The sequence below is a fragment of the Stenella coeruleoalba genome, assembly GCF_951394435.1.
Source record: "Stenella coeruleoalba genome assembly, chromosome: 20".
Lineage (NCBI taxonomy): Eukaryota > Metazoa > Chordata > Mammalia > Artiodactyla > Delphinidae > Stenella > Stenella coeruleoalba.
In genome coordinates, this window is record NC_137166.1 from 52,828,555 (window position 1) to 52,849,438 (window position 20,884).

Consider the following 20,884-nt stretch of genomic DNA (forward strand, 5'->3'; position numbering starts at 1 on the left):
GGAGGAGGAAGAGGGAAAGGAGGAAGATCCCTCAAGTGGAGTCCTGGGGTGGAAGCAAGTTTATCTTGAATGTAGCTGCAGTGGGCTGGGACCAGGGCACTGGGCAGGCTGGAGGTTTACATAGAAGGACCTCCCAGAAATCAGGCAAGGAGTGGGAGAAAGAGTCAGGACTCAGAGCAAAAAGACAAGCAAGAAGGCAGGATGGGGGGAGGCAGGGAAAGAGGGAGAAAGAAAAACAAAACAAAACAGAGGGACGAAGACATTGAAGGATGCAGCAGGAGGTAAGGAAAGAGAGACAGAAACACTGTCTGGAGTGGCAGAGACTACAAAGAGAGCTGCACATGTGTACACACCCACAGAACCCTCCCTGCACTGGGGGTTTGGGCCCCTTTCCGCGAGGACAGAGGCCTCTCCTGGCATGGTTCCAGCTGGGTTAACTCATTCTTGTGATAACCTACTTCCTTTTTCACATCCTCACCACTCCAAGGATCCAGGTGCCCAACCTAGGTGGAACTAAGCACTTTTCCCATTCTCTTAATGCCACCATATCTTGGCTAAGTCCTGAGAACATGGTCTTGTTTTTTTCCACCCATCTCCTCCCCTCCACTGTCCTTCCCATCACCTCATCTTTCCTGCCTCTCCCCCCATCCCTCCTTCTCACCAGATGGGCAGCCCTTGGAGGGCCAAGCCCAGATCTGACTCATCTCTGTGTCCCTCACATCATCCTGTTCAGGGCTGGGATCATGGTGGGGGGGGGGGTCTCAGGAGATGTTAATTGAATGAGTGAATGTCTTTCTCCACATCTTTCTTTTTCCAGTGAACTCCAACTCATTCTTCAAGATCCAACCTAAATGCCCCTTCCTCCAGGAAGCCTTCTCTGATTTCTCCAGGCAGAGTCCACCTTTTCCAGCCTGGGCACTTCCAGGCTTCTTCCACTTTCTGTTGCTGTAAGCCTGGTTATCAGGCTGGGTCTGGGCTCCCCTTGAATGTGTACAACTCACCATGATTTAGTGGTTTGGAGCATGGACTGTGGAGCTGGACCATGTGGGTCCAAACCTCAGTGCTGGTAATTATTAAGTGTGTGACCTTGGGCAAGTCACTGGACCTCTCTCAGTTGCTCCATCTCTTAAGTAGCAATAATAACTGGGGTTGTGGGAGGATTATGTGAGTTAACACATATGAAGCGCTTACAACTGTGGTAGGCATTCAATAAATATGTTTGTCCCTCACCTATAGAGCCCTGCGCTGCCACCGTCATAATACATTTTATCCATGGCTGCAGTTGCCTTATACCCTCTGCAGACTGAGAAGTCCTCGAGGCCAGGGACTGAACACGCACTATGTGCTAAGTGTCATACTAACCGCTTTATAGAACTTTTTTTTTTTTTTTTTTTTTGCGGTACGCGGGCCTCTCACTGTTTTGGCCTCTCCCCTTGCGGAGCAACAGGCTCCGGACGCGCAGGCTCAGCGGCCATGGCTCACGGGCCTAGCCGCTCCGCGGCATGTGGGATCCTCCTGGACCGGGGCACGACCCCGCGTCCCCTGCATCGGCAGGCGGACTCTCCACCACTGCGCCACCAGGGAAGCCCTATAGAACATTTTGATTGCTAACTTTATTGACTGTTTACTCTGTGCCAGGCAGTTGGCTAAACATTTCATGTATGCTTTCTCATTTAATTCTCACAAGGGTCTAACCAATCTCTATTTCATAGTGGGGATAACTGTGGTAAAGAGAGCATTCAAGTTTTTTGCTCAAGTCACACAGTGAGTTACAGAAATATATTTGCTTCCTGGTGAACTCCTACTGATCCTTTAAAACCCCATGCATATATCCCCTCACCTGAGAAGCCTTCCCCGATTCCTTCAGGAGGAGTCCTTAGGCCCTCTTGGGGCACCCTATGCCTCCTTCTGTTAGAGCACTGATCAATTTGTGTTATTTGTTAATTCAACAATGTGTTAAATGCCTTCTGTGTGTCAAGCATCAGACCAGGTGCTTAGAAAACCACAGTGAATTAATCAGAGTCCCTGCCCACATTGACTGGGTGAGGGGAAGTAGGGGACAGACCATTATGGAGTAAACAGATAAATGAGATCATTTTTGCTATAACAAGTGCTGCAAAAGAAATAAACAGAGCAATGGATTAGTGGCCAGGGAGGAGGAGTACAGGGGGAGACCCCTTTAGCCAGGGCAATCCTGGAAGGCCTCCTTGAAGAAGTGACCTTTAAATGGAGACCCAAATGACAAGAACGCAAGGCTTCCTGACCTGACTAGCAGCTTCCTGAAGGTAGGGCTCACTCTGATTCATCTCTAAGACCTGGCATAGGACATGGCTCAGTAAACATTTATGATGTGACTAAAGGAATGGGTGAATTACCTTTAAAAATGAATCGAGTTTTTGAGTTCCTACCTACTTCGCTTCTGATTCTTGCGTAATGAACTCAGCTGATAAGCCTGACTGATGTTTCCTGGGTGTGCTAATAGGAGTGGGGGGACAGTCAGCGGAAGAGAGCTGTGTAGTCTCTGCTCAAACCCTGTGCCCCGATCTCCTGTGGGCTCTGTGGGGCAGGGACCTTGTGGTCACCACTGTGTTCCCAGCGCCCAGCACCGGGCCTGCCATACAACAGGTGCTCAATAAATTGGTGTGGGCTTCCCTGGTGGCCCAATGGTTAAGAATCCACCTGCCAGTGCAGGGGACATGGGTTTGAGCCTTGGTCTGGGAAGATCCCACATGCCACAGAGCAACTACGCCCGTGTGCCACAACTACTGAGCCTGCACTCTAAAGCCTACGTGCCACAACCACTGAGCCCACGAGCCACAACTACTAAAGCCCACGCGCCTAGAGCCCGTGCTCCGCAACAAGAGAAGCCACTGGAATGGGAAGGCTGCGCAACGAAGAGTACCCCCTGCTCACAGCAACTGAAAAAAGCCCACACACAGCAATGAAGACCCAACGCAGCCATAAATAAAGAAAGAAATATTTAAATATTTAAAAATAAAATAAATAAAATGAAACTGAAATAGTATATTTTAAAATAAATAAATTGGTGTTTGAAAGGGGAAACAGGGAAGTAGTTAGGGCTCCGTGCTCTCACTGCCAAGGGCCCGGGTTTGATCCCTGGTCGGGGAACTAAAATCCCACAAGCCTCGCCAAAAAAAAAGGGGGGGAGGGGTGTGCAAGTGGACAAAACAACCTGTGCTGGATGGAAAATTTCTACTGTGCATGTGTTCTGCTTACGTTACCACTCCAAAGTCTGGGCTAAGTGGAGACACTGAAACTTCTGTTAGCTTTGCCTGGATTTTGTGTATAATAGCCCCCAGCATGGGAATATTTACACAGGGACAGTTTCAGGGACAGGACAAGAAGCCCTCCTCCCAATTTTCAGGACAAAATTTCAAAGCCAATTTGGGATGGGGGTGGGGATGGAGCTGGACTTAGGGTGTCTGGGTGTTGGATCAATTTTCAGGACAAAATTTCAAAGCCAATTTGGGATGGGGGTGGGGATGGAGCTGGACTTAGGGTGTCTGGGTGTTGGATCAGGGAATGAGAATGGAGACGTGGTAGAGCTGGAATTGGAGCCGGTAGTAGGTGAGGGGATGGGGACGGATCTAACAAAGAAAGCAAAAAATTTCCTCTAAATTTCCGAGGGCTTCTTTGCATAAACTTAGCAACTGAAGTGGGGTGAGGTCCTCTGGTCTTAGAGGCTGAGACGGATGCAGGGTGAGGTCCCTTGAGTTCCAGTGGCCCCAGGAAGGCACAGAAGGTACCAGATGACTCAGAGACAGCCCAGTTCCTCCTGGGACAGGAGGAACAGGTGTTGGGTAGACCCAGACATGGGAAACAGTGGGAGGGAAGAAGGAAGTGGTTAAGAGGTGCTTCATGGAACTTGACAGGAGGGTGAGGAATGTAATTCTCCCATCAGCCCTGAGGGATGGGGATGGGGATGGTATGGGGGGTTGGGATGGTAGGGTACCCCTGTGCTTTTCTCCCCAGGACACAAAATCCACACATTCCCACCAGGACCTGTTGCCATTTAATCAGAACTCACTACCCACCGTGTTAGTACTTTGCATGACAATGACCATAACAATCTACACACGTTATAGTCTCTTCATAACACGTTTATGAGGTAAACACTTCATTGTTCCCATTTTCCAGGTGAGGAAACTGAGGCTCAGAGAAGACGCTTGGCTTGCCCAAGGTCACACATCAGGGAGTGGTGGAGGAAGCCAGGTTGGGTGATTGATAACTTCTCTCAGAGACTAGTGACCACCGGCTTCCTCGTTTCTCATGAACAAAACTTTGCCACCACGTTCTGCATCTTGGCTTCAACGCGGGCAGAGAACAGCAGTGGGCAGGAGGCATGAGGGAAGACGAGAGATGTTAATAGGTGTGGATGGGTGACAGAAGTTTGAGTGGGGCAGGGGGAGAGTCCAGCTGTCTGCGGGGGAAGGAGGGGAGGAAGGAGGAAGAGGGCAGATAGCGAAGCAGTTGCAGGGCCTTTGGGTCACTTGGAGCCGATGGTTTTCTCTATCCAGTTGCGGTATTTGCAGATCTCAGTGTAGACAGCTGGACGCTGAGCAGAGCCGCAGGGGTAAACTCCCCATGAAAGGATGCCCTGAAGGGTCTCATCACAGACCAGAGGGCCACCTGAGTCACTCTGGGGGTGGGAGGAAGGAGAGATCAAATAAATACACCAGTGGAAAGGCTGCCACTTGGGGGCTGGGGTAGTGATGGGGAAGGGAGGTGTTGGGTAGGGTTGGAGCTGGGTTGGGGTTGGGGGTGGGGTGGGGTTGTGATGGAGTTGGACTTGGGGTTTGGGGGCATTGGGTGGGGGATGAGAATGGAGAGTCGATGGAGCTGGGACTGTAGTTCTTGGTAGGTGAGGGATGGAGCTGGATCTAGAGATAGGGCTGAGGTAGGGGCTTAGGCATGGCTTGAGGATGGGAATGTGGTTGAGGATGGGGTGGGAAGGGGGTTAGGGCTAGGGATTGGCTTGAGAGTAGACTTGGGGACAGGGTTGGGCATGAGAAGGTGGACCCAAGGAGGTAGAGTTGGACATGGGGTTGATGTTGGCGTAGGAATGGGATAGTGCTGGACGTGGGGATGAAATTGGGCTGGGAGTGGCTATGGGGTTGGGGATGTCTGTTTTCCCATAACCTCCCTATGCTGCTCCCATGAGTCAGAGACCCTCTCTGGCCAGTTCCTACCAGGCAGGGGTCCTGACCCTTGCTGAGTCCTGCACATATCATGTTGTTGGTGACCACGCCAGGATAGAAGACGTCACACTCCTCAGGGCTCAGGATAGAGACACGGGAGCAACTCAGGCGCTTGTACTTCACTGATGGGAGAAAACATCAGGTAATCCTGGGGTCCGGCCCCCAATCCTCCAGGATCCAGGAGCCCAGATACCCAGACTGTTCCCAACACAGGCTTCAGGCCCCCAAATGGCCCTCCCTCAGGCCCAGGAGTCCAGGCCCCTCGTCCTTCTTCCCCAAGATACAGGCCCCAGGGCCCCCAGCTCTTGCCTCTTCGGGAGGCCGTGGTGCCCCAGCCGGCGACCTGGCACTGGTCTCCGGGCTGGGCACAGCGATAGGGCAGGCGTAGAGGTTGGATTCGAGGCCCCAGCACAACGGGTATGGCCAGATGCAGCAGCATGAGGTCATGCTCATCTGTTCGCCTGGGCAGGATGGGGCCCGAGCTCTTGTACTTGGGGTGGATAATAGGAAGAGAGGTCCTGCGGATCTGCTCTCCCTGGGGAAGCAGCAGGTGGTCATCCCCAACTCGAGCCCACAGAGGCCTGGGGAGGGAAGAGTCTCATGGATGCAAAGCCTTCTCGGGGACTGAGACTGAAGGCTGAGTCCCTGGGAAGGAGGGTACAGGCAGTGGGGTGGGGATAGACACTTGGGTCCTGGCAGGGGAGGGGCCTGGGGGCTGGGACTCCTGGGTCTGAGGGAGGAGTGGGTAGGGGAGAAGGGAGCTGGAGACCTGATCTGGGGGGACATGGGGAAACACGATCAGGTGTTTGGGTCCCTGAGTTCTGCAGGAATTGAGGGCAGAGAGTCTACCTTGGTAAACCTACCCTTTTCTTCCTCCCTCAGTGGGGACTCATGAGATGAACAATTTCTTTTAGTTCTGAAGTCCTAACCACACCAGATCCTGGCTTCTGTCTGCTGCAAACAACTATCTACACCTAAATGGAACCCTAGCAGAATCAGCTGGTCAGTGGCTCTGGATGGGCCCAGAAACTCTGAGAAAGACCACACTGCCCCCTCGTGGCCACAGCACAAGCCCACCTCTCCTCCTACAGGAAGCCCTCCAGGGCCGACCCCACATCGAGCTGTTAGTTCCATACCCTCAAGTACCCCAGCCCTTCCCGCCCCCTCCCCGGGACCTGCCTCCACAGCCCCTCCGTAGCGTCCCTAAGCAGCTCTCCCTACTTATTTTTCCCGCAGTGCGCAGCCGTGAGCACCCAACTCCTGTCCACCAAGACGCCGGCGCAGTGGAACCAGAAGCCATTGAAGAGGGACACCTGCCAGGGCTGCGACCTATAAGGGCAAGGGGCGCTGGAGGCCACGGAGAGCGAGTGCGTGTCGTTTCCGGGGAGCTGCAGAGCCTCCGCGACTGGAGAAAGAAAGGAGGTGGAGATCAGAGCAGGCAGGACAGCAGGGCAAGCACTGGGTGCGGGATCCGAGTGGGGCCATGGGACGGGGCTTCGGGGGGGGCACAGCCTGAACCCGAGAGTGTACGTGGAAATTGGGGATCCTGAAGGAACTGAATGGAAGTGGGCGGAGAAGAACGGCGTGAAAGGGCAAGGAGGCGGGGTTAAGAATGGAGTAAGGCGACCTAACAGGTTGGGTCTGGAGGAGCAGGGACGCTGCAGCGAGCTTGAAGAGGTCAGGAATGCAACAAGGCGGGGCAGAAGGGGCGGGGCTAAGGTGGGCGGGGCGGAAAGGGGCGGGGATAGAAAGCAGGTCCTGGTGGGTGAAAGTAGTGGTGGGAATAACGCAACTCGCCGGAAGAAGGGGTGAGGGCAGAGGGCTCTTAAGGCAAGACTTGGGGTAAAATCGGGCGAAGTAAGAAGGGGCGGGGAAAGGACGCGGCGAGGAGAAAGGGGGAGTACGGATCTCGGAAGAGTGAAGGGGGCGGGATACCTAGGGCGGAGCTAGAAGAGGGGCGGGTCTGACTTGGGGCGGGACTTCTCCGGATCTGTGGGTGAGTGCTGGGGTCCCAAGGGGAGGAGAAGTGTGCGGGGCTTGGTGATAAGAGCCCACTCTGCCATCGCCCCCGGTGTCCGGCACCTCCCGCCGAGCCCTGTCCCCAGCCTCACCCCAGAGTTGCGCCATCAGTAGCGGCAGCAGAAGGTTCTCGAGGCCCCAAGGGCCGGAGGCGGCGGAGAGGTGGAGGTGTGAGGGTCTCATGGCCAGGACCTAGGCTGGGGGGGTGCGGGTGGGCGGGGGACGGTTCAAAACACTTGCCGGGTCAGACACCCCCGCCTGCCACGCCCGTCCGCCCGTCCTGGGCCACCCCAGCCCGCGGGGACCCGTTTAACTTGCGGCCGACAAACGCAGGGCTGGGCAGACGGGCGATCGGGACCTGAACAGGCGTAATGGGCGCAAATACCCTAATGACGCCGCTCTGGCGTCCTGCTCTCCCTACGCCCGAGGGGAGCGCTCTCCTGGCCGGGGCTGTCCCGGCTGCCAGCCTCTCAGCGCTTCGGGGTTCGCCTACCTTCACAGGTGGGCTGGGGATTCGAGGCTCCGAAGTGCGTCCCGTAGATAAGGAAACTAAGGCTGGAACAAGTCTCCTGCCCGCTACCCGAGGGTCCCCACCTGTGCTCTCGCGACCCACCCCAACCAAGGTGAGGTGCATGCCGCTCACCTGGGAGTCGTGGAGGGGAAGTGCCTCAGTCCTGCCGTGTGGGCCGCCGGTAATCCTCTGCCCAGGGACCCCTTTCAGGCCCTCCCTTTTAACCCCGAAGAGCCGTTTTCCCCACCCTCCCCCCAGGGATTTACCTCCTCCCTTTCCCTCTCCCTAATTACACCCTGGGTGAGGCTGGCACCCAACCTGGGCCCCAGATTCCTGCTCTGGGAGGGGCCCGGGAATACAGGCTTCTCCCAGTGCCCGAAACACCCTTTTTAGAGGTGGATTTCATGGAGGTTCCCCAGGTCCCTGTTCCAAGAAGTCTTCGCAGATGGGGAAAGAGGGTGCCACATCCCCAGGGGCCGTGGGGGTCGCGGGGATAGTGTCGGAGACCGATGATTGTAAGCGAGAGAGAGGAAAATAAATAAACAGGGACGTGCATACCTAGAGTGGCATAATGAGAAAAGCCAGAATGCTGACCCTGAAAGAGGGAGGCAGAGAGATAAGATAGATCGAAGGAAAGAGTAGGAACAAGAGATGCACACAAACGAGGGAAAGAAAACACAGAGAGGGAAGAGGAAGATGCAGACCCAGAGGGACGCTCTGTGCTTGAGCCCTCATCCACGGCCAGAGCAGCGTCGTGTGTCCCAGCAACTAGCCCATGTGTGGTCACTTCACATACTTCCTGCCCTTTTCATGTCTCCAGGTGACACACAGGCCCGTGAATCACAGGAGGCCAAAAGCTACAAGGGGCATCAGTGTCACTTCAGCCAGCTCCCTCATTTCAGGTGAGGAATGGGAGGCTCAGAGAGGGCAGTGACTCACAGGAGGTCACACAGCAAGTCCATTTAACAACCCAGACGCCCAGTTCCAGCTCTGGGCTCTTAACTGCTCATGCCCACTGCCTCCCCTGCAAGGTGAGCAGAACAGCAGAAGAGACCCCGAGTTCTGGACTATTTGTGAAGCATCTTCTCCAGCGAGAAGTCAGTTAACTCTAGAGGTTGTCCAGCACAGCGCCGTTCAGTTGAACTTTCCGCCGTGATGGAAGTGCTCCGTTTGTGCTATGCAACGCGGTAGCCACCAGCCACACGTGTCTAGAGAGCTTTTGATATGTGGCGAGTGCAACTGAGGAATTACATTTATTTTTTTAATTAAAAATTTAAAAAAAATTTTTTTAACATCGTTATTGGAGTTTAGTTACTTTACAATGGTGTGTTAGTTTCTACTATATAACAAAGTGAATCGGCTATACGTATACATATATCCCCATAGCCATTCCCTCTTGCGTCTCCCTCCCACCCTCCCTATCCCACCCCTCTAGATGAAGAATTACATTTCTGACTTTAGGCAGTTTTAATTTAAATAGCCATGTATGGTTAGTGGCTACTGTACTGACCTGCTCAGGTCTCGATGAACTACCTATTACCCATTGCAGAGGTTGGAAAGAAAACAATGATAGCTCCCTTTTATTGGGTCTTAGCTATGTGCAGGCTGACTGACTTTGTGTACTATCATACTTCTGCATGCACGATTTTACAGATAAGGAAAGGAGTCTTTTTTTAAAAAAAATTATTTATTTTTGGCTGCGTTGGGTCCTCATTACACCAGGGCTCGAACCCAGGCTTGAATCCATACCCCCTGCGTTGGCAGACAGATTCTTAACCACTGCGCCACCAGGGAAGTCCCAGGGAATGGAGCCTTAATCAAGGTAGTATTGCTTGTCAGTTAAGAAATCACCTTGCTTCAGATTCCTTGCTCTTCTACTTGCTGGCTCTGTGATCGTGAACGGGTGACTTCGTTTCTCTGTGCCTCAGTTTCCTCAGCTGCAAAATGGGTATAATAATAATAGTACCAACCTTGTAGGGTTTTGTGAAGATTACGTCAGTCGATACATTTCAAAGCCCTTGGACCAGGGTCTGGCACGTAGTAAGCATTCAAAAGATTCATTTGTTTAGTAACTATTTACTGAAACCTTGGTGTGTGCCAGGAATTGTGTTTGAGACTGCAGGTACAACAGTGAACCAAACAACTATTTTCACTCCCAGAGTCACAAGTTAGTATGAGGCAGGAGGAGAACCCAGGTCTCCTAATCCCAAACTCCAAATTGATTATTAAGGTACAGCATCTCTCATAGTCAAGAAGGCCCCCAGAAAAGTATATAAAGGGGTCCTGGCTCAGGCTTCATTATTAACAGAATGAACAGGTACCACAGCACCAAGTAGGGAGCAGGGGATTGGGCCGTGATGAGCTGGTCCTGGCTAATTGTTCTCTATAGTCTTCTGGATCCGGACCACATATTGCAGACCTTTGTGTATACCCTGGGCTTTCTGCTGACAGCACATGGATCCTGGCCCCAGGAGGTGATGCCTTGAAGAGACCCATTATAGACCAGTGGGCCCCCAGAATCGCCCTGGAGATGGGGAGGAAGAGAACCAGTCAGAGAGGAGGGGAGGCCTCAGGAGAGGGGAAAGGGTTGGACATGGTGTTAGGGAGGAGGGGGGAATTGTGTTGAAAGTGAGCTGGAGGTTGAAATGGGTTTGCAATGGGATTGAGGATGAGGTTAGAGTTATGGGTGAGAACAAAGATGGGGTTAGGGTCGAAAATTGATTTGGGGATGGTTAGGGTCGGAAATAGGGGTGGGACTGGGGATGGAGCTGGGAATTGTGTTTATGTTAGAAATGGGACCTGGGAGTGGAGATGGATTTGGGGTTGCAGGGGGAAGTGGCGTTGAGGTTGGGGCTGAGATTGTGGATGTAGATGAAGACATGGTTGAGGTTGGAGATGGGAATGGAAATGTGACTGGAGACCCAAGCCCTGCCCTCTGAGCTGGCAGGAGTCCTTGCCCTCTTCTCGAACGCTGGTACATCCCATGGTGTCTGTGATGTCCCCAGGGTAGGCGTCCTCACACTCCTTGTGCTCGATGATGGTCATGTTGGTACATCGCTAGGTGTGGGGAAAGTGCACTGTAGAAATGACATGAGGGGGTACAGAAAATTAGATCCCTTTGTTCCCCTTCCCCACACTGCAGGGCTTGCTCTGAACCCAGCAGAGAACCAGGGACCTTGCTCTGAATCCAGTTCCTGTCCTTCTTGCTTGCAGTCAACTCACCTCTCTGCTTGTAACCATAGCAACAGTAACGCTATCAAGTAAAACTCTTTACGTCAGTTGCTCTATAAACATTATGTCTAATCCCGCTCTAGTAGGTGGATGTGATTATTCTCATTTTATAGAGAAGAAAACCAAGGTTCAGAGACTTGCCTAAGGACCTACAACTAGCAGGTTGTGGATCTGAAATTGCACATCACGTCTGCCTGAATCCAAGGCCCAAACTTTTGTCTCCGCCCTCCCCAGCCCTTACTTTTCCACACTTCCTTTCAACTTATCCCACTATTGACACCTCCAGGGAGCACCCTCTTGTATCACTATGAATCTCATCTTTGAAGGTTCCTCTGGTTCCCTATTTCCTTCCACAATCATAAACACCTTCCCCCACCCCACCCCCCATCACGCTCCTCTCTGGAGCCCCTACACTGGGGGCAGGACGTGGTGCCCCAGTCGGAAATGAGGCAGTGGGTGCCAGCAGTGACACAGTGTGATGACACCCTGTGGGTCGCACGGCCCAGATGACGAAGGCTGGGGCCACCATGTTCAGCAGCGTGATGTCATCGCAGTGGGCTGTGTTGGGCAGGCTACTGTTGAAGTCTGGGTGGGGGAAGGACTCAGTGGCTCCTCGGGTGTGCTCACAGCCATCCCGTCAGTGGAGGCTGTGTTCTCCCAGATGAGCTACATATCAGTTGAAGTGAGAGAGATGGTGGTCAGAGATGGAAGGGGAAGGAGAGACAGGAAATGGAGAGTGACATTGTGGGGGGGGGGGGGGAAGGGGCGAGATGAAGAGAATGAAGAAACATAGCTCCACTTCCAAACTCATCCCCATCTCCCACCAAAACCTTATCCCCACCCCAGCATCCAACCCCATTCCCAACACCATGCCAGTTCCAACATCATTCATCCTTCCATCTTCAATCCCAACCCAATCCCCATCATCAGTGCCCGTCTCTGACCCCACTTTCCCCACCCCATACACATTCTCCCCATCCCCAAGCCCTTCTCTATCCACCTCTCCATCTCCAGCCCCCTCCCAGCCCCGCCCCTGCCCCCGCACTCATGGCCTGTGGCAGTGGGCTGCCGTCAGTAGCCATTTGAGGGCGATGAGGTTGCCCCACAGAGCAGCTGTGTCTTCTGGAACAAAGCCGCCTGCCAGGGCGGCTGGGAATGAGGAGAGCACTCATATCCTTTATTGATCCTGGTCTCTCCCCCTACATGTCCTAGAGAGGGTGAGAGCAAAAGAGGCTCGGCCATGAGACGACTCCCAGAAATGGGGCGGCGGGGGGGAGGACCATAGCCTGGTGTCCTATGGGGACGCACTGAATGGACAGGCTGGGTATTAAATGATTGAAATCCTTCCACACCCGTCGGTCAGTAGCCACTTTCCTGAGCTCTTTGAATGTCTCCCACACCACCCCAGCTGCCCCGGTCCCTCCTCTGGGACCCTCTTGGACCTCTCCCCATCCTAGCTCTAAAGAGATTACACCTTTGGAAGGCAAGGGGCATCCAGGACCTTGTTATGGCTCATATATCCATTCAGATGCCCTATGGTTGTTCTATATTTTTAATATCAGCCCCGTCATTGTCTAGACATAGAGGGTTGGGAATCCTAGAGATTGGAGAGGGAGACCCCTGCCCATCCCCATCTCCACCGTACCTGTCACCAGAGCAAACATGATTAATTGCAGAATCATCATGGCCTGGAGGGGGGCAGGGCAGGCCCCAGGTTCTTCTGGGAACAAGGAGGGACAAGGGGCCAAATCACTCCATGGGGAGATTTAGGGCTGGTTCACGCCCTCTCTCTCCCCCATGCCTGCTCCAGCTCCCCCCAGGGAGAAACAACCAGGTGTGAGGAATCCCTTGGCTCACACAGCATCCCAACCTCCAAACTTTCAAAATAAATCTTTGGTATGGAGTGTGGCCTTGCAGGGGCCTAATCCCAGTTAGAGCCTCTCATACCCAAGTTGCTGGGAAGGCATTGCCCAGGGCAAGCGACAGGCTGGCTCCGTTTAAATCAGCCACGGGACCTCGTAGGTGGTTTGGAAAATGTTTTCCTTCTTACCCACCTGAGACCTGGGGCCCAGCAGCTTGGGGTGGGAGGATAAAGGGAACCAGGCTCCGTTCAGTAACCACGCCAGGGTGATACGAGCCCTTTGAAGGCTACCTGGGGTACAGTAGGGGGCTCGGCCTGGGACATCATTCTGGCCCCCCCCCTGCTGAACCCCTGCCCCTTTGAAGAACAGTGAGGCAGAGAAGGGCTGATCACTGGAAGGGCCAGTGCCCTTAGCTGCCCTGGCCAGCGGGAGTGGGGCTGGAGGGTTGGACTCAGTGACCGAAGGTGGGGTTGCAGGATACTGAGGTTGGGGGGCAGCTGCTGGAGATGCAGATCAAGGCAGAGAGACACAATCCCCCCCACCCCAAGAAGTACAGAGCAGAAGGAGAAATGATGCTGGGGCAGAGGCCTGGCACACTCGGCAGGGCAGGTGCCTGGAGGGGAGCCCTCCCTTCCCTTCTGGACTCACGGGCTCTGGGGGCCTGGCAGTGGTGGCAGACGCGGCAGGCTGGGTCTCGGAGCGGGAGGCACCAGGAAGGCGAGCAGGCAGGGGTGCCCCCTCACCACACACCCACTCCCTCGCAGGCCCAGGATGACTGGGCTTCCCAACCCTGCCTTACTGCCCTGGGGGCGGGGTGTGTGGGAGCCCTCCCCAGTCCAGCCCTGGGCCTTGGAGGTGCTGCCCACCTGTCACTGTCACCTCCCCAAGCCCCTCTTCTCTCTGCTTCTCTGTTTCCCCACACCTCTGTGTCCGTCCGTCTGTCTGCATCCTTCCCTGTCTCTCTTTACCTCTCCCACATTTCTATAATTCTTTGTGTGTATGTATGTGTGTGTCATTTTTCTTTCTGTTCCTATGTCTCTCTGGGCCTTTTTCTCTTTGTCTAACTCTGTTCTTCTCTCCCCGTGTCTCTCTGCACATCTCCTCTAATGCTTTATATCTTTCTTTGTGTCTCTGTCTCTGCCTGCCTCCATCCCTGTCTCTTTCTCTCCCTCCCTCCATTTCTGTGTCTAAATCCCTCTCCATCCTCATCTCCCAGCCCCTCCCTCCCCACAGCCCAAGTCCAGGTGGGACCCTGGCCCCTTCTGGCCCCTCCCTTCATCATTCCAAGGAGCGGGGTGGGGGGACTGGGACGTCACACAGGTGGGGCTGCTGCCAGCCGAAGGGGCAGGCAGGAGGGTGGGGAAGGCAGGTTGGGGCCTGTGGGATTCAAGGCCCAGGAAAGGGAAGTCAGCCCTGGGCAGGTACCACAACCCCCAGAGCTCCTCTGGGGCTTTACTTCTCTGCCGACCCTTCCCTCCACTCCCTTCTGCCAGCCTCTTAGGCTGCCAGGAACCCAGGGTCCCCAGAATCCCACTGTGGCATTTACTTGCTCTGTGACGTAGGTCCGATGACTTCCCAAATCCGAGCCAACTCAATTTCCTCGTCTGCAGAACTCAAGTGACGATCCCTACTTCTCCCAGCTTGTTTGTTATCAGTTAGTTCTCCGTCTCACCCTCCTCTCTCCCCTAACGACATGTGAAGCAAGACTACGGGGTAGGGGCTTCCCTGGTGGCGCAGTGGTTGAGAGTCCGCCTGCCGATGCAGGGCACACGGGTTCGTGCCCCGGTCCGGGAAGATCCCACGTGCCGCAGAGCGTCTGGAGCCTGTGCTCCACAACGGGAGAGGCCACAAAAGTGAGAGGCCCACGTAGCACTTAAAAAAAAAAAAGGACAACGGGGTAGGCCTGGGTTCTCACCGCAGCCAGCCCTGGCCCCAGATCCCAGCACTGCCTCTTCCTACCACAGTGATGTGGGACGAGAGACTCCACCCCGGCGAGGCTCAGTTTCTTCATCTGTGAGATGGGGGTGGCAGCCCTGCCTCAGGGGGTTGGGATGATGACTCCAGGAGAGCCAAGTACAATAGGCAGTCAGCAAATGCTCCCACAGCTGCCACAGTCACCCCTCACCCTCTCCCACCTCAAATTTCCCTTCCATTCATTGCGGAGAAGAAACTCTCTTTCCAACTCCTGGAGAGGCTATGAAGACAGAATAGTGGGCAGAACTATTTTTAGACCTAGGCTGGGTCCTCTTGCTTTCCAAGGCTGCACCCCACCCTCCATCATCGCAGATGTATTAAAGCAAACCCGCACCCCACATTAAGTATAATACGTGCTCAACTCCAGCTGAGCCAAGTTGCAGTTGGCTAGTTGGAAGAAGGTTACGTTTTATAGACACAATTAAATGGTAGTGGATTTTGATTTTGCAGTTTTCATTTGGTATTTTGCAGCCAGCAATCCTGTCCACACACACCCCTCCCCCATTTCGGCTTATAAGCTCTAGGCAGTGTTCCTGTTGCGGCAGATGGAGAAAAATGGCCTTAATTTTTTACTGTTATAAGTAACTTTCTCTAGTCCATTCCTGTGTGGCCCCTGAGGGAAAACCCTCACCCTCTCTGATCTCTATTTCTACACCTGTGGGCAGGGCAACTGATGGGTAACCCTCCCTCCAATCTCAACCAGCAGGGGGATCAAACAGACAGACACAGCCCCTCCTCCAGTTATATTTATCCCAGATAGTTGTATACTCCCTCCTCCCCCAACCATGGGTCTTAGAAGGGCTGGCTGGAGTTGGAGTTCCAGGAAGAAGATCCCCAGTCCAAGAAGAGTGGGAGCTGGGGGTGATGATGGGGGAGGTATTGGCGCTCTGAGGGTCAGAGTGGCCCCCAAGCTGAGGCATGAAGGTGGAGGGAGCAGGTCAGCTGTTCCTCATGACCATCCAGATCCAGTCCACGTATTTGCAAATATTGGTGTAGACCCCTGGGATTCCTTCTTGCCCACAAGGCTCCACGGATCCCCAGGACACCAGACCCTGAAGGACTCCTCCGCATACTAGGGGACCCCCAGAGTCACTCTGGAAGGCAGAGGAGAAGGAGCATGATCTGAATATGGGAGAAATCCTCTTCCAGTTTTCCTCTCCACAGTCTCCTGCCCCCTCACCCATTCCTGGGCCTTGAGGACCGTGGCTCCAAGCCTCGTCAGCAGAGAAAAAAGAACACACAAGTTCCCAGAGGACAACAGCAATGACTAATAGAGAACACACTGTCCCTAGGGGCCAACGCCAGGGAAGGAGGGCGGGGCTCTATGCTGGGTAGAGCGTTCCCTCAAGGACAATGGGTAGGCTCTGACCAATGGGGGAAGAGAGCACAGGCACCAGTGACCAATCCCAGCGAAGGAGGACGGGACTCCTTAAGAGTTCTCTCCAAGACAGTGGCTCGGGCCCTGGCCAGTAGGGAGGGGCAGCCTCCTCTGTGAAGGACCGAGAGGATAAGGTAGCAGAATTACAGGGTGAGAGAGTCCTCCAGCCCCCTTTCCTCCTCCATCCTGGAATCTCTCGCTCTTAATTGGGCCAGCACCAACTGGATGGTATGGGGAAGACTCGGAACTGGAGAGACAGCCGGCTACCTGCCTGAGCTCCAGATGCCGGCTGCCTCTTTCCCTCCCCCATCGTCTGTCTTTGTCTCTTCCTCTCCCTCCCTTTGTGCCCCACCCATCTTTCCTTCTCTGTTTCTGCCCTCCCTCTCTCTGTCCTCCACTCCCTGGCTCTCCCTCCCGCATCCTGTGCCTCCCCTTCTTTCTGACCTTATCTCTCTCCCCATCTCCTTTCCCTGACTTACCTTCTCCCCCTTCCCCACCTCCCCAATTCTCCCTCCCCTACTTTCTGTCCCGGATGTTGCCTGCAGTCGCTCACCTGGCAGGCATCCTCCCCAGCGATGCCGCCAGTACACACCATGTTGTCCGTGATTCTCCCGGGGAACGCTGCCCGGCAGGTGGCGTTAGAGACGATAGAGAGGTTAAGGCATTGGAGTCGGTCTGACAACTGGTCTGGGGATGGAAGAGGGATGCTGCAGGATCCCCCAAAGCTTCCCTCATGTCCCCAAAGAGGCCACATCCCTCTTCTCAAGGAAACCCAATACAAGTCTATACCCCACCCCCTCCCTATGACCTCCACTACAATCTTCCAAGCTCTAAATTTCAGATTATGACTTGATTACACAGTAGCTCTTGATTTCAATTCATTGGCCCCATCTCCCTGACCTTCAGCTTACGACTCAGATACAGTGAATCCAGACCTGGCTTTCTCCTTCAATCCCAGCTACTGTGACCTTTGACCTTCAATCTTATTGCCCTTTGATCCCAACTTGGCCTCATGTCTTCTCTGTCTCTTGGCCCCATGTTCCTTGTCTTCACCTTAACCTCCAACCTCAGCTCGGAATCCTCCAAAGTGACCTCTGATCCTAGTTTATTTGACTCCAGACTCCATGACCCCTAACCTCTACCTCCACACACCAAGCCCTGTGGCTTCCAGTCCCAGACCAGTGATCCTTGATCGAATCCCAGTTTCCGTCCTCGGATTGTGGCCAACATCTGGATCCCATGACCTCAACTCTACAATGACTAACATCAGAGTGCCTGACCCATGACCCCAAGAGCCTATCTACATATGTCTTTTGCTCCATCCAGTCTGATATCATCACTCTGACCTCTAACCACATCCCTGACCCATGACTCCTAACTCCATACGCAACCACTTAACCTCTTTAACTCCCAAGACCCCTACGCACCATGATCTCAGACCCTAAAGCATGAATCCTGATGTGTGACACTTTACCCATCCTTCCTCTGAGATGGCATGACTCCTGACCTCTCACCCTCTGCCGCAAACTTTTGCCAATCGTGACCCCTGACCCCAGCACCCCCTTACTCCTTGTGTGGTTGGTGGTGCCCCAGCCCGAGATGTGGCACCTGGTGCCAGCCACTGCACAGGTCGTGGGCAGGGGCAGGGGCTGGATACTGCGGGTCAAGAGAACAGGGATGCCCAGTTGCAGAAGCCGGAGGTCATTGTCTTGGTTCTGCAGGGCTGCCTGGTAGCCAGGGTGGGTCACGGAGAGGCCACTGTGCCGGATCTGTTTGGTCCAGTCCATCTGGCTGAGGCTGTACCTGCTGGGGGTCATAGAGGCTCAGCAGGGGCAGGGTGGGCTGGCCTGGGGCTCCCAGACCCGCCTGCCTCTCTCTGCTGCTCCGCACCTTGATGGTTGTTCATTCCCTTGCTCTCACTCTCTTAGTCTCTTCCCGCCTCTTGGTCTCTTTCCGTTTCTAGTGTTGGTCCTGTTGCTCCTCTCCATGCTACCGCATGTGTGTCACTTTCTGATTCTCTTAGCTGGTGATGGCCATGGGGGCAGGGACATCCATTAGTCCTATTCACTGCCCTGTTCCCACCACCCAGCGGGTGGCCTGGGCCATCAACACCGTCAACTAAACGAACGGGGGAATAATGAGTGGACTCTGTCCTGCTGGTGTCCCTCCCTGTCCCCAAATATCTCTGTCTCTCCATGTCTGAAACTTCCCTTTTGGAAAAAGAAAAAAAATCGAGAGCATCAGACCTACAAATCCCAATCCCCTCATTTTACAGATGGGAAAACTGAGGCCCAGAGAGGCGCCAGATGTAACCTCTGACCTCATTTTACAGATGGGACCACTGAGGCCCAGAGAGGCGCCGGATGTAACCTCTGACCTCATTTTACAGATGGGACCACTGAGGCCCAGAGAGGGGCCGGCTGTAACCTCTGACCTCATTTTACAGATGGGACCACTGAGGCCCAGAGAGGCGCCGGCTGTAACCTCTGACCTCATTTTACAGATGGGACCACTGAGGCCCAGAGAGGCGCCGGCTGTAACCTCTGACCTCATTTTACAGATGGGACCACTGAGGCCCAGAGAGGCGCCGGCTGTAACCTCTGACCTCATTTTACAGATGGGACCACTGAGGCCCAGAGAGGCGCCGGCTGTAACCTCTGACCTCATTTTACAGATGGGACCACTGAGGCCCAGAGAGGCGCCGGCTGTAACCTCTGACCTCATTTTACAGATGGGACCACTGAGGCCCAGAGAGGCGCCGGCTGTAACCTCTGACCTCATTTTACAGATGGGACCACTGAGGCCCAGAGAGGCGCCGGCTGTAACCTCTGACCTCATTTTACAGATGGGACCACTGAGGCCCAGAGAGGCGCAGATGTAACTCTGAAGCTGCGCAAAGAGTTTGGGTCAGACGTGGGTCCCCAGCTAGACTGGGTCAGGAGATGCTGAACTGATGACACCCTATGGGAAGGAAGGGGGACATGAGGGAACATTGGGGGGGGTGGGCAGATTCCAGGGCTCTCCCCTGACCTCCACTCCACCGATCCCCACCCAGGTCCACCCCAGGCCCATTGTGAAGAAGTCCTACTTCTTGTCTAACCTCAGACCCTCTTGTTGCAGGACCATCTCCTTACTCCTGTGAGCCCCCTCCGCCCAGCGCTACCCTCCCCATCACCCTCCCTTCCCACCCTGAGTAGGCAGGGACCCAAGTGGGGGGCTTACCTGTTGCTGCAGCGAGCAGCTGTGAGAACCCACCTGCGGTCGATGAGGACTCCCCCACAGCGCAGCTGTGTACCTTCAAACAGCCCCACCTGCCAAAGCTGAGAGTGAGGGATACGCTCCGTGCCTTTAAAAACCTTCTGTGTGCCCTCGTGGCTGAGCCCTGAGGACAGTGGCATGGGCCAGAGAGACAGTCAGGAACCTAGAGACTGTGGACCAGATAGAAAGAGAGATACAGAAAGAACAAGAAAGAGGCAAGAGAAAGAAACCGAGAGGGAGAGAGAGAGAGAGAGAGAGTCACAGGCAGGGAGACACAGACCCAGTGATATATAAAGACACAGTGAAACACCCAAAGGACACGAAGAGGAAGAGAGAGAGATGCTTAAAGATAAGCGAAACAGAGATTCAGAGAGAGAAAGGACAGAGACATAGTGACAGGGAGAGACAGAGGGGAGATGGATCGGAAGATACAGGGAGAGCGAGGTGCATAGGACCCCTGGAGATGGAGGTGAATGGAGGCATAGAGTCAGCCAGCCTCCCTCCCCTCCTCAGCGCCAGGCATCCTCGTGAGGGTTCCTTGCCTTCTGAGGAACTCACCAATCAAACACAGGAGAAAAAAGGTGCTGGACACCAAGGTGGTCCACTTCCAGGTTCTGGGGAAAAGGCGAGGCATCTCAGAGACGGCAACTGGACCCTCCTTTTCCCTGTCAAGTGGACCCTCCCTTTCTCCTCCCCTTCCACCAGCAATTCCACGAGGAGGGGATGGTCCACAGGCCCTTTCCTCTCTGTCCCCATCCCCCGAGCGTTACCCCCTCACTGGTGTTGGCCTGCCCCCTGCTCACCTTGCTTCTCCGCCTGCCGGTTCCTCCATGTGACCGTTGCAATCTCAACCTGTCGGTCTCTCTGCTATCTGTCTGGCCCCCTGCCTGCTTGTCTCTTCATCTGCCAGCCACCCTATCAGGCAACTCTCCTGCTGTTCACCTGGCCTCTCAGCCACCTGTCATGCTGCACCACCTGTCTTCTTCCTTCCGTCTGTCTGTCCCAGACCAGCAGCTGATACAGCTTTTAACTCTGTCCCAGCTCATGCGATTTACGGGTTGAGGGAAGGAGACAAGGTAGACATGGGGCGGGACACCCTCTAATCAGGTAGAAACTCTTCTTGGCTAATGACAATTAGTGAGATTTACAGTTAAATGGAGGGGGGCGGGGGCCCCAGTATGGCTCTGGAGGGAAGACCCAGGCCCTTTCCTTCTCCCTTCCTCTGCAAACTAGCCAGCAGCCCTGAGGCCAATGACGCAAGGTGATCTGGGATCTTCCCCGACTCCTGTAATGAAGCCTCAGGGAGAGTGGGGCAGGTAGATACCTGGACTCCTCCCTGAGCGTTTCATGGAAGGGGCAACAGGGTGGAAGTGAGAGAGTCAAGGAAACCAAGGGCAGAGAGAGCCTGAGACAGAAGAGGAGGAGAGGGAAG

The 20,884-nt window shown here is 54.4% G+C and overlaps 3 protein-coding genes across 3 annotated transcripts; all 3 read right to left on the reverse strand.

Moving 5' to 3' along the window:
* Positions 1-4,016: 4,016 nt before the first annotated feature.
* On the reverse strand, positions 4,017-8,164 carry KLK10 (kallikrein related peptidase 10). The gene is made up of 6 exons (XM_079908436.1): positions 7,882-8,164; positions 7,331-7,435; positions 6,441-6,624; positions 5,529-5,800; positions 5,211-5,341; positions 4,017-4,660 (listed from the first exon to the last, which is right to left on the reverse strand). Exons 2-6 carry the CDS (start codon positions 7,419-7,421, stop codon positions 4,508-4,510), a joined length of 831 nt encoding a protein of 276 aa, XP_079764562.1. The 5' UTR covers positions 7,422-7,435; positions 7,882-8,164; the 3' UTR covers positions 4,017-4,507.
* Positions 8,165-10,121: 1,957 nt separating this feature from the next.
* On the reverse strand, positions 10,122-12,692 carry KLK11 (kallikrein related peptidase 11; the record flags this gene model as incomplete). The annotated part of the gene is given in 11 exon segments (XM_079906767.1): positions 10,122-10,160; positions 10,166-10,273; positions 10,690-10,806; positions 10,810-10,826; positions 11,393-11,470; positions 11,473-11,617; positions 11,621-11,646; position 12,026; positions 12,029-12,075; positions 12,078-12,188; positions 12,626-12,692. Coding segments are annotated over 11 exon segments (729 nt in total). The 5' UTR covers positions 12,666-12,692.
* A 3,062-nt stretch (positions 12,693-15,754) lies between these two features.
* KLK12 (kallikrein related peptidase 12) lies at positions 15,755-20,284 on the reverse strand (the record flags this gene model as incomplete). Its single annotated transcript, XM_079906664.1, has 6 exons — positions 15,755-15,910; positions 16,748-16,881; positions 17,762-18,000; positions 19,417-19,576; positions 20,011-20,066; positions 20,256-20,284. The coding sequence occupies 6 exons, from the start codon at positions 20,282-20,284 to the stop codon at positions 15,755-15,757; spliced, it is 774 nt and encodes a 257-aa protein (XP_079762790.1).
* Between the last annotated feature and the right edge of the window lie 600 nt (positions 20,285-20,884).